Raw genomic sequence first — 13,061 nt, 5'->3', positions numbered from 1 at the left:
AAACAGCAGAGCTTTTTCTCTCTTCCTCTTTCTGTCGTTGCCTTGCACAAAGATTGGTGACAACCTGTCCTAATGAGCTCTGTTGTCTGCTTTGCCCTTTACTAGCTGGCCAGCAGCAAGCTCTGCTTCCAGGTACACACTGATACAGATCATCTTAAGTTGTTGTGGGGTCTAGGAGAAGGGGCACCAGAAGGGCAGCCCCTCCTTATTTCTGAATATGCAGATGCTGCTGCCGAAGGCTCATTGATCTAGTGAAAGGTTAATTTCTGTGAATCTTTTCATTATAGCTTTTTTTTTTTCTTTTATTTGTTCTTTCCTCCCACAGAAATTGGGCATTAACAAAACTGATCCTACGGCTCTGACAAAGGAAGAAATAAACTTATTTGTGAGACTGGACATTGACCCAGGCACCATAACATGGCAAAGAGGTACAAGAGCCATTAAATTAAGGAATTATTAAGAAACAAAACGTGTGTCAAAAGAGAGGTTTGTGAGTGCAGCTGGAACTGTGTTTCCTGGGAAAATGGGAAAGCGGGCAGGGCTGGCCTCTCCTTCTGAGTGTTTGGTGGGATGGATGCCTGCAGCTGGGATGCTCCTTCTAAAGGTTCTGATGCAGGGGCTTGAATCTTAATCTCTGTGAAGTCAGAGCAGACTTGGCACTGATTGGTGCCAAATTGGTGCCAGGTGTTTCTGGATTTGTCAGTCACTGAGAGAGCTGAGTTTGACACCTGTAGCCAACAGCCTTTTTACCTGACTGAGAAAATGCTGTGAGCAAGGAGAAGCTTTGCTCTAGGGTTAGACTCAGTTTTAATCTGCCCACTTGCTCTGTTGGGGACTGACAGCAAATAAAGGCCAGATGTTTAAAAGATTTTTAAAGGTACTTGAAGGTAAGATCAATCTCTGGTCTGTCAGATTTAATATCTCACTAAAAAAAGAAATTTCAAGTATGGACTTTTTTATGATTGAGACCACAAGTGTATTGCTTTTTCTTCTTTTTATTAAAATAAGTGTGAAATGTATTCTCCAGAATTTGCTTCATAACCTGTAATGGGGCTAAAGTAGTCTGCCTCATGGGAAATATTTTATAAAATGCTTAGAATATTTAAAGCAGATAGTAAGAAACAGCAGATTTAAGGCAGTATTTGATAGTTTGTGTTTCCAAGGTAATTTGAGTTAATGGGGCTGTGTGAAACCGACCATTTTATCACTTAATCTATAAAATTATAATTTTATTTCTTTTTGGCTGTAATAATTTCCTGATTTCCCATTGACTAATGATGGTGAAAAAGCATTTGGAATAATACTAGCACCTCTGCTTTTCAGGGAGGCTTTGAACTTGTGGTTAACACACACAGAGGGAGGTGGACTCCCTCTGGATGCAGTGCAGGGTCTGCATGTGACTGTGGGCATCCTAACTTCATTGCAGTTCAGTTTTGGGGAAGAATCACACTAAGTAGCACTTGCTGTTCTTTAGGAGAGGATGTTATCTCAAACTGGCATCCTCGCTTCATGGGTGATCTAACTGAGTGCTGTAGTAGGGCACAGATTTTACTTACGACTTGGAACATGACTTCTCGTCTCTCTGCATTCCTCACAGTACTGGATACAAATGACAGGTTCCTTAGGAAAATCACTATTGGACAGTCTCCAACAGAAAAAGGCTTCTCACGAACGGTAATTGTTCCCTTTTCTTGCATGTTTTAAAAAGTACTTTGAAAAACATGGTTATAAAGCAAGTTTCTGTAACTCCAGCTATTTGTATCTTTTACCAGTACCTTGTTAAAGAGAAAGCAGAAAGTTCCTTCAACCAAGCAGTTAAATTCGCTCCCAGTGCAGTGTTTAGTTTTATTGCCTGTTCCATCTTTCCCTGTTCTTTCCTGAATGTTGGCTTCCCAAACGGGAATGACTGCAGCACAGTGACAGTGGTATATACACAAATGCCCTCTGTAAATATGATGCACGGCAATGGCTAATCTTCACCACTGCAGATGCTTTGGGTGAGATGTATCTGGCCAAAACTCAACACAGTATCTGAGCTTGTTGTTTAGAGTTATTGTATAATCAGTAAACAGACTATCTGGGCTGTGACTCTTCTTGTCCCTAAAGTAACTGTCAAATTAATAGTTCAAATGAATTGTACTCAGAAAAGCCTCTTTCTGTTGACTTGAAATGTCCCTAAGGGTGCTTAGCTTCGATGGAGGTGTCTGTGTTATGTCAGATGAATCCTACTCTTCATTTCCTATAGAATCTGGGGGTTTTTTTGTCATTTACTGTACTGTTTAGTAATAGGTGAGTTAGTAAGCTCAGTCTTCAAAAACATAATTTGTTAGTGTTAAGCATTCTTACATGAATCACTAACGTATGTGCCAAGAGAGAGTCATGGAATAGCTATGGAATAAGCAGTTTTTAGTTAATTTTGTAGAAAAAAAATCCAGTTTAAAATGGCCAAATTAAATCGATCATGTTCTGAGAGTAATGCTTTGGATTTCTTTTATATTTGTATGTCTGGTTTTTGTTTGGTTTGTTAGGGGTTTGTTTTTTTGTTATGATGGTGATGATTGGCCTTGTTTCGGGAATTTAATGGAGGTAAGGGTTGCTGCTATGGAGTCTTGATGAGTTCACGTTCTTTGTTCATCTCTTGTAGGCTCAGTTTGACATCACGGTGAGCAGTGAAATCATGGCAGTTCTTGCACTCTCTGACGGGTTGGAAGACATGAAAAAGCGACTGGGCAGAATGGTAGTAGCTTCCAGCAAGAGAGGAGAACCAGTTACAGCAGATGACCTTGTAAGAGAGTTACTCAGTTCTTAAATGCCTTAGAGACTTCTTCCAATAAATGCTTTGAAAATGCCAATCCTGTTTGGAGAAGGAAAGGGGAATTGGGCCCTGTATGTGTACTGTGCCCTGCCACTTGACCTCAAGACAGAGAACAGGCTCAGGACCGCTGCACTAGTCAATAGAGATGTGATGCTGGTGCTTATTGCTGTCTTGTATAGTAGATTTTTCACAGCTTCCTTTGCAAAAGACGAGTATTACAAATGCGCATGATGTGGTGTTAATGAGGTTTCTCTTGGATTTTCTGAATGAACCTTTTCAGTGAGACAGAAGAATCCACAGGGTGGGTATCCTGACCTGTGTTTCCAGCAAGGTGGACAGAGCACTAAGGCTTACCCTGCTCTTGCTTTCTGGCCATGGGGGTTTTTTGTTTTCTTGTGTTTGGCATTTGTTTGTTTTACTTCCTCCCAGGATAAGCCTAAGAAACAGTGGGTGAGCCATGTGGCCTGACTCTGGCCTTGCAGGAAAAGGGTTAGGTTGCAAACTGTTTATCTGTAAATATCTTTGTGAGATATTTGTTGGGAATGAGGGAGGGCATGTGCCAAAGTTCTGTAGGCAGCTTTGAGATTAATTCCTACTGCTAGCTTGCTGCCAGTTTAACCTTAAGTACCTGAATTAAACCCTGTTCTGGAAAACAGGAGTCTCTGCCGCTGCCCATCAGCAGTGGAGGCAGATGGTGCCTGGGTAGTGAGTTTCTTTGAGTTTTATGTAGAGTCCATGTGATAAAAGTCTTTCATCTCAATATTTTTTTACTTTTTTTTTTTTTAATGTAGTTATATTTAGTTTTGTCCATTGCAACTGCAGAATGGAGAATGGTATCAGACATGTCCAACAGGTTCTCTCAAATGTTATTTATTTGTGCCATTGGCTTGCATCGTTAGGACTGTGTTGCTCCTCCTGCAGGCAGAAACATGGTGATTGCAGAGACCAGACTGGCACAATAAGATGTCTGGGTCCTTCTGCTGTGGTATAACCGGTGTCATGAGTGTGCTACCAGGCAGCACAAAGAAACTGGGAAGAAATGTGGTATCAAAAACTGACTACACTTTTTAGCGATGGGATGTATTGAAGTGCTACTGAGTGACACAGGCCTGAAATGTCGTCATGGAGATCTTGCTCTGTAGTTTTCATTATTCTGGAGATGACAGAAGTTTAAAGCTTATCCATTAAATGTTAAATAAGCCTTCATGTGGCAAGATTGAAGCTAATGAAACAAAGCAGTGAATGTCTTAAAAAAAAATAATCTTTCATATAATTGAGTGCTGCAATCCAATTCAAATTAAAAGGGAAGAAAAAGAAATCATGATTCAATGTTCACAGCAGTTAGGAAAACCTTTGGCTCAGTACCCGTGATAGCAATTCTAGTTAGTTTTGTTAAGTGCTGGATAACAGCCAGTTTGGTTTCTACTGGACTGTGTCAGTCACAAGGCTGACCAAACCCTCATTTTCTTTTCCCAAAGCAGATGCAGATGAAATTACAAGCTTTCACTTTACAGGAAGCAGAATTGCAGCAGGATGTGTTGCTGCACCTCAGAGGAGACGTGGGCTCCAGTGTTTGCCTTTCTTGATGTCAGCCTGGTCTTTGTCATGAGCACAGAGGTTCACTTTAAAGGTTATTCCTGCAGAAGAGACTTGGCCAGGACGTAGCAGCTTGTTATGATATTTTAAGGCCAATATGTAGAGCCTAGTTACTGAAATGAAGAAGGAAAAAAGTCCAAGGCAAATCTACCTGCAAAACCCAAGAACATTGACATATGTGTAACTTTAAACTTGTTAGTGTGTTTAGATACTGCAAAAGACAGACAGTAATCAGGGTGATGAGCATGGTCCGGTATTTCAACATGTATAACAATTGATCTGAAAAACTCCCCACTTTGTGCCACCAAATGGGCTACAGTAAGATGTATGTACCTAAGGGTTACTCTCTCGCTCCTGGTGTTCACTAACCTTGCTATAGCACTGAAACAGCAGTTGTTCTTTATGCCTTCACTACAAAGTCATGACCAAGCAAGGTCACAACCAAGAGGCTGCTCCCAGCAGAAATCACAAATCCTCTTACAATGATGTAAAGGTCGTTATTCAGCCTTGCCCTGATTAAGAGTTAGAGCAACTGCTGGTTCTGATCCTGAAAGCTCACCAGGACAAAAGCTGAGCCTTGACACTGCATTGGAATGGTCTCAAGGTCTTGGTACCTCTGGAAGCTCATTGCCCTTTTTTTGCTTTTAGGGAGTGACTGGTGCTCTGGCTGTCTTGATGAAAGATGCTGTTAAACCAAACCTCATGCAGACACTAGAGGTGAGCACAGATGATTTGCTCTATGTGCATTCTCAGAGCCAAGAAGCAACGGGTTCAGTTCATTCTTCACAATGAGCATGGGCCTACTCAACTTGCAGGTTTACTGTGGTTTCCTACCTAAGGTTCAGGGCTAGGGGAGAAGGCTGTCTTCTTTCTAGATCTGCCATCCACATGTGGGATGACCCTGAGGAAATGCACTAAACTTTGTTGTGTCTCTGTTCTGTTGTCTTTAATGCCAGGAAGTGTTTTGGGAATCTAAATGGTGTGAGTGCAGGAGTTGCTGGGATTTAGCCATCCTTTTCCTAAGCGGATTAATGTCTCCACTTGTGCAGATTACTATAATGCTGTTTGCCCTGTAGTCCTTATTACTGATAAAAAACGTTTGATCAGAAGGCTTTAAGATCTCTCTTCTAAAAGTATATTTCTTTACCTTAGCTCCTGAAATGGTGCAGATTTGCTAAATTTTACCCTCTGATTTTCCTTTTCTCTCTCTCTCTCTCTCTTTCTCCCCCCCACATACCCTCCCTTTTCTAGGGAACACCAGTGTTTGTTCATGCTGGACCTTTTGCTAATATTGCACATGGGAATTCTTCAGTGTTGGCAGACAAAATAGCACTGAAGCTTGTGGGTAAAGAAGGTTTTGTTGGTAAGTGTGTGAGGTGTTTTTTTGTTTTGGTGGGAGAGATCTGCCTGTTTTTATCATTACTATCTTTGGGTTTTTTGTCTTAGAAGAACCTTCTGATTTGTATAATCAGAGCACGAGTTCTCCACCCAGCAACCTCTCACGAGCTTCTTCTGTCTCAATTCCTACTCTAGTTACAGAAGCAGGATTTGGTGCAGACATAGGCATGGAGAAGTTCTTTAATATTAAGTGCCGCTATTCTGGTCTCCGGCCTCATGTGGTGGTGTTGGTCGCTACTGTCCGAGCTCTGAAAATGCACGGAGGAGGGCCTGCAGTAAGTACTAGGCAAGGTTTTCTTTAGGCCTGAGGGGCTCTTACTGTTGTTCTTATCCAGTCACTTAAAGCCCTGTAGGGTTTGATCAGCTTGTAATTGTCTTGAGATTTGCAGTTGTGAAAGGAATCCATATGTCCCTGTTCCTTGTAAGCTGCTTCATTGTGGTATGTTACAGGTACGTACCTGCTTGTTTTATTGTCCTAATGAAGTGCTTGTGTGCTGGGGCGTTTGTGGTGTTACCACAGTCAGTCATTTGCTGTGTTGCGAGCGCATCTTGCAGTGCTCACCATACAATATCTTTCCTTTTATTTTTTTCTTAGAAAAAAGGATCAACTTGGAGTACAGTGTTGTATCTTGATGCTGTTTAATGAGAATCAAGCATGAGTTGCTGTTGTGGATAAAAAAATTAGGGGTTCCATCTTCTTTCTTCTTTTTCCTTTTTTTCCCAGGTCACTGCTGGGGTACCTTTACCAAAGGAGTACATGGAAGAGGTAACCTTCTTTAGCTGTTCTGACAGTTGACCAACTAACTGCAGTCGTGACATGATACTGTCATGCAGTGCACTCCTGGATAGCTAGTGTGTGTCATTTCTTAGCTGCCAGGGAAATGCTTCCTCATACAAACTGTAATTTTTAATTTTTTTTTTTATATGATATTACTTTGGCTCTGCTCTCCCAAGCACTTGTTGTACTTGACCTAGCCAGCATTCAGAGCCTTTTTGTTTCTCCTGAGCTCATGCAATTGTCTGTGTCCCCTGACCCTCTCAGTATGGAGTAATTGCTTGGCTGAAATATTGTCTCTGAAAATACTCAGAGTGCCTCTCTAATTACTCTCTTCTTAGCAGCATCAGTTTCTGTTTTTATTTCCCTGCCTCCTCTGCACGTAGAGAGGAAGGTGAACTAAAGTCTCAGCTTCTGTCCTTGTGCCTTGAATGGTTGTGTACACGTCAATAATGGGTCTGCCTTTCTTTATATGGCTGCAGCTTTTTCACTTGCAGAGTTTCTGTATGGATTATTCTTTGCATAGGAAGGGATGAAATGTCTGGATTTCCATGAATAATCTTTGATGCTGCAAAATATAAGTATGTGTAAACCAAAAGCTGTTGCCACAGACTTCAAACAAGTGTCATAAAATTCACTGCTAATGATATTTAATACATAGAGAAGAATGTGTCAGAGAGGAAAATGAGGCTTTACTGTGGGGAGTTAATGAGCATGGGTATTAACTTACTAAGAATAACGAAAAAATGATAGAAAGTGATTTCTTTTACCTTGACTTGGCAGCTGAAACCAGTGATCATTATCAGCAGTCATTCCTTTTCCTTTCTTCCATCCAAGACCATGCAGTGGTCTGGACTGTTCAGAAAGCAGGACTGGGGATTTGCCTTTGTGGTTTCATTCCCATTTGACATTTTTATCATTAGTTGTGGACATAGTGGGTTTGGAACAAAAATTTCCTTACCCCTGATAACACGTGCTTCCTGCCTGCTGTCTTCTCTGCAGAATCTTCAACTGTTGGCAAAAGGCTGTAGTAACCTAAACAAGCAAATCCAAAATGCACGGCTCTTTGGTGTCCCAGTAGTAGTGGCTGTCAATGCTTTCAAGTAAGTGAGCTGGGACTTGGAAGTGATGCATGGGAATAAAATTGTGGCACTTTTTATGCTATGTTTAACACAAACTTGTTTTCAGTACTGTCAGTGTGTTGTTTACAGCGTTTTGCATTGTTGGAAGATGCTGAATAAATATGGGGAGCTTTGCTTTGTCATTTCAGATGCATTCCTTAGTTTAAATTAGCTTAGGATTTTGTGATCAGTGACTATGATCTGCCTTCGCTTACACCCTGACTGGCCAAATTACTGTGGACAAAAGGTGCCTGTGACAATGTGGAATCTCAACTTATAACATATGATGAGGTGCCTGTGCTGTTGCCCACACTGTGTTCAGTGGTGTGCCGTGTGGAGTAATTATGCCCCACTGAGAAGCACTTCAAGCTCTGCACGTTGGACTGCACAAAAAATAGAATGTGTGTGTGGTCTTTTTGTGCAAGCAGAAGGAATTTGAACTGGTGTGTTAAAGCTGATGCCAGTTGAAGTGGAGTACCCAGCCAAGGATTCTTCATCTGAAGTGAATGCATATTGGCTGATTTAGAGGAATTAAGGTTTTTAGCTTCTTGTGTGCATGATATAACACACCTTAGCATCTCTAAATCAGCTTTTTGAGTTTGCTTCTGAAAACTGGAGTTGCATTGCTGATACAGGACAGATACAAAAGCAAGTCTGGAAGGCTGCTCTGTCAGTAGATGTGGGTTTCTATGTGTAGTTCGAGAACTACTTGTTGCTGTCTGTTCCTCTGTGGAGTAGCTTCCTTCACCAGGGTGGAGAAGGCTGTGGTGGACAGCCCCTCAGCAGCCTCCTGATGGCTGGATTCTGTGATTTCTTTGGACAGCTTTTGGATATTGTCAACAAGAGTGAAAAATGGTTAGAACAAATAGTTAATTTACTGTGGGTGCATTCTGGTATGAATGTGCAAAGTTTTCTCCCTGCAGAACGGACACAAAGGCTGAACTGGCCCTCGTGGTGCAACTGGCAAAGGAAGCGGGAGCGTTTGCTGCCGTGGAGTGCACGCACTGGGCAGAGGGAGGTAAAGGAGCGATTGCACTGGCTCAGGCTGTTCAGAGAGCATCGCAGGCACCCAGCAACTTCAGGTTTCTCTATAATGTGGAGGTAAGAACCTGCAGTATTACAGAGGTATGTTGTTTAGAAGCTGGAGATCGGTTGATTTCACTAGCTTAAGCTGCTGAAGGCTGTCTGAAGGCCTCTGAGAAAATGAGAAGAAATTTGGGTTTAGAACATAACAAACCTAGTTGGTCAGTTCTTGTTGTTTTGACTACCCAGTGAAATATTGTTTACTTCTGATGCTGAAACATGCTCCTGGGACTCTGCTAGAGATGACAAACAGGTTTCTACTCTGGAACATGGCAGCCATGTTCCAGGGTAGGGCGAAGTTTAGTTCTTGAACTTGAGACATTTATTCCCGTCAGAGCGTGGACTGGAACAAGCCTGACCAAACCTGTTGCCTTACTGCAGAGCTTCTGGGTGTGCTTGTTGCTCAGGATGGGAATCTGTACAACAGGCTATGGAACAGAATTTGTCCATTTTAAACTTTTTTTCTTCTCTGCAAGCAGAGTCACACTATGGTTCGGAGTGGAAGGGAATATGTGTGTGTGTATTTCTAGTGATTTTGTATATTAAGCAAACTTGACAGATGGCTTGGAGGTAATGAAGTCCCTGTTAGTTCCCAGATTATGGCCTGAATTCTCCCTTAATATCAAACACCTATTCAAGAACCTAGTGAGTTACAGAGCTATGTCCTTATATCTATTTTAACTCCTTAACAGATGCTTTCAGTTTTTCTTCTTTAACCTGTTTAATTTGTGCTTTTATTTAACCATTAACTTGTATTCTCTCAAATTATTTTTGTCCACTTTTTGACTTAAACTTCAGAGAGAATAAAGATGCCTCTTTTGCAGTGGGGGTAGTTCACATGTAAGCACAGCTTACAAGAAATACTGTTGTGTGTCTTTTTGTTTCTGACTGTAGTAAGCTAGTTTTGCCTTCTTACCAAGAGAAACAACTGCAACGAGGTCAATGAAATGTGTTTTGAAAAACCCTCTAAGTACTGTATCGCTTTGTTCTACAACAAATTGGAATAGCTCTGGTACTCTTGTATATCTGCAGATGAGCATTGCACAACGTGTATGAAAGATTGTGGAGCTTCTGTGATGTTACAGCTCATTGTAGTTCAGCCACACTGACTTGCCTGTTTTTTTTTTATTGTTTTTTTTTTTCCCCTAGCTCCCTGTTATAGACAAGATCAGACTCATTGCACAGCAGATCTATGGGGCAAGTGACATCGAGCTACTTCCAGAAGCACAGGAAAAAGTTGCCTTATACACTAAGCAAGTGAGTTTTCCACGTCACTTGATACCAGTGATGCTTTTCATTTAAAACATTCATATTAAACAGTGGTGTTCAAACCATGTGTGAAGGGAGTCATCACTCAAACCATGTCCTTGTCCAGGACTCATTGGATGCTGCTACGGCAGAGGAGGAAGAGGAGGTGGTATGAGGAAGGAGAAACTGGCCATGGCTTCTAGTGGAGAAGACAGAACTCACCTGGCCCAGTAGCACATCTATGATAGTGTATGGGGAGAAAAGAGCAGGAGGATTCAGTGATCTTTCTCTGTTGTGTTCTCCATTCCTTCAACACTTTGGGAAGTGGGGAACTACAAGTGGTCAGACTGGTGCTAAATAGTCTGATTTTTTTTTATTTTTCTTTTTTTAATCTTCTTCCACTGAGTTGTCTAATCAGTTTTTGAACCCGTACGGATTTTTGGAAGACACAGTTACGTTGGGGAAGAGTTCCACAGGCAATACCATGCTACTTGTGGAAAAAATTTTTACTTTTATAAGTTTTGAACCTGGCATCTGGTTGTTGAATTAGGTGCTTTCTGGTTGTTGTGTTGCTTTTACTCTTCTCTAGCATGATGTTCAGCAGAATTTGCCTGCTTCTGCATTAATAAAGGTCCGTAAAGGGCTTTGAAGAGAAAAGCAGTGTGAGAACTAGCCATTTTTTATTTACAGCATGCTCAAATAATTTTGTTTTGCAGTCCATTTACTACTGGCATATATAGTTTCTCCCTTTCATGTTTCTTGTATATTCCTTTACAAGTCTATCAAAATACCATAGCCATGTAATTGCTGCTTCCTCACGGCCAGCAATTATGTTGATCAAACATTTCTAATTAACTGATCTCAACTGAACAAGAACTTTAATGCTGAGCTGTTTAAATTAACATTTTGGGAAGAGAGTAAAAAGTAAGTTAGCTGTCAAGGTTGTATATCCATAACACTTCCATACCATTAATTTTTTTCCTCAGTTGGATGTGCTGGGGGCCATGGTGGTTCTTTCTTTAAATACATAGCAGGAGGCAGGGAGTGAGTTTAATAAAGAAGGAATGGGGATGCAGAGTGATCAACTGATCTGACAGGCTATGGATGAAGCAGTTGCTGAGGAGTAAAATGTCTTGATAAAATGTTTGATGTCTTCAGAGAATGGCAGAGTAGAGCAATTGCATTTGTATACAGGAAAAGTCACTGTTTTTTTAACTTATTTCTTTCCTCTTTCTCTCTTTTCATTGCCTTTTCCCAGGGATTTGGAAACTTACCAATCTGCATGGCTAAAACTCACTTATCGTTGTCTCATGACCCTGAACAAAAAGGAGCACCTACTGGTTTTATTCTGCCAATCCGAGACATTCGAGCCAGTGTTGGTGCTGGATTCCTGTATCCACTAGTAGGAACGGTATGTGGTTGAGTGAAACCCTCGACTGTGAGGCGAGTAGAAAAACTTCCCATGCATTCCAGTAAGAGGTTACAAAGGGTATCTCAAATTAGGAGAGTCCTTGTCATTTACAGTTGGTGTTTTAACAGTCCAGTGTATTAGATGCCCTTAATAGTTATTTTTTCAGGGGGAAGAGGGAAGCTAAAATAGACCATCTGACCATTTGGATACTTAGCAAGCCCCTGCTGTACTCCTCAGGTCCCACATCTCTGTCTTCCTGGATTTTGGGGAAAGGGTATGCTCTGTAGCTAATAAATTCTGGGAACTGCAGTCTGATAGAGGGGATGGGAGAAATCCTTGGCCCGCCTAATTGCTGTTGTGACTTTGCATTCCTGATGAAAGCACTTTGCGGTATTGCAGGTGAAGTGTGTGTACACCTGCAGATCAGGTTGGAACAAGACAACTCCTACAAAGCTTACAAAGCAAACAACTTTTCATGAGACACCTCCAAAGTGAAGCTGACCTGTGCTATTAATCATTTATCAGTCTCCCCTCCCACTTGGTTCTCATGGTTTTGCTGACCATCTGTTTGCTGTTCAGCCCGAGTCAGTTCCAACAATTCATTTCACTGTGCCCTTGAGTTTTTAGTTTCTGTTCTTTGACATGATTGGCATAATGTCAGCTGAGAGGAGAGAGAGTAGCTACAATGGAAACAAGATCCTGCAATAGCTTTGCTGTGAATTGCCTGGCAGAAAGAGGAGCTACCTGCAAAATCAACTAACGTTCAGCTTTGCGTCCAGAGAAAGAATGTTAGGATGAAAGGATGCAATGGAAATCTTATCTGGGGAATCTCTTCCAGGCACATGTTAAGTAACTTGTTAGATTATTTTAGGGGAAGGAGCAGTTGGAGCAAGCAACTCTGTCTTTCTCTTATTTTTTTGGGTCTGAACCTTTTTCTGAAGTCTTAATGGCAACATGTTTGTTTTAATAAGCTTTCAGAAGCATTAGGGGTGCATAGCTCAGGTGATGACCTTCGCCGATTTAAGAGTTGGATCCTTTCTTCCTTCAAATGCTAGCTAGAGCCAAATATTCTATATCTTTTTCTTTCAATTCTTAAAAATAAAAGCAAAAAAGAGGGAGTTAAGGGTTTCCAGATTATCCAGCATAAATAAAATAACCACATCCTGATTAAAGTCTGGCTCATCCATCTTTTTAAAGAGTAATGTGTGTTTTGGGATAATACAAAAGATAGCATGCTTTTTCCCGTTGTTAATGGCATTTTTTTGCAAGCCAAGATTTAATCCAAACAGTGATTTTATTTTATGTTTTTTATGAGCACTGGAGAAGGAAGAGGTACACAGCATTAATGTGCTACACAAGAGAAAGATATTTTCAGACATTAAAACTAACATTTTGGCTCTTTTTCTGATTTCTTCAGTTTCTGTGAAGTTGGACTCTTTCCTTTCTGCTCCCTTCCCAGATTCCTAATGTTTTCTTAGACATGTATTAAATCATAGGGATAATTTTGCCAGAATTAACAGTTAAGTCTGCTGGTTAGGGACGTGAAGATCACTCTTCTGTGGTGTCTACAAAGCCCAGGAAGGGATGTCCTTTTGAGAAACAACCCAGGGCATT

General features: G+C 41.1%; 1 protein-coding gene across 1 annotated transcript in view; it reads left to right on the top strand.

Moving 5' to 3' along the window:
- The window catches only part of MTHFD1 (methylenetetrahydrofolate dehydrogenase, cyclohydrolase and formyltetrahydrofolate synthetase 1), a 34,650-nt gene that overhangs the window by 18,449 nt on the left and 3,140 nt on the right, over positions 1–13,061 (top strand). Inside the window, exons 15-25 of the mRNA XM_029085953.1 lie at positions 326–428; positions 1,598–1,674; positions 2,645–2,785; positions 5,060–5,128; positions 5,663–5,774; positions 5,945–6,084; positions 6,534–6,575; positions 7,587–7,687; positions 8,629–8,806; positions 9,938–10,045; positions 11,295–11,447. Of these exons, the coding sequence (XP_028941786.1) occupies positions 326–428; positions 1,598–1,674; positions 2,645–2,785; positions 5,060–5,128; positions 5,663–5,774; positions 5,945–6,084; positions 6,534–6,575; positions 7,587–7,687; positions 8,629–8,806; positions 9,938–10,045; positions 11,295–11,447 (1,224 nt within the window). The remainder of the gene's footprint in view (positions 1–325; positions 429–1,597; positions 1,675–2,644; positions 2,786–5,059; positions 5,129–5,662; positions 5,775–5,944; positions 6,085–6,533; positions 6,576–7,586; positions 7,688–8,628; positions 8,807–9,937; positions 10,046–11,294; positions 11,448–13,061) is intronic.

The sequence above is a fragment of the Antrostomus carolinensis genome, unplaced genomic scaffold, assembly GCF_000700745.2.
Source record: "Antrostomus carolinensis isolate BGI_N321 unplaced genomic scaffold, ASM70074v2 scaffold787, whole genome shotgun sequence".
Taxonomy (NCBI): Eukaryota; Metazoa; Chordata; class Aves; order Caprimulgiformes; family Caprimulgidae; genus Antrostomus; species Antrostomus carolinensis.
This window is presented reverse-complemented; position numbering and strand designations above follow the sequence as displayed.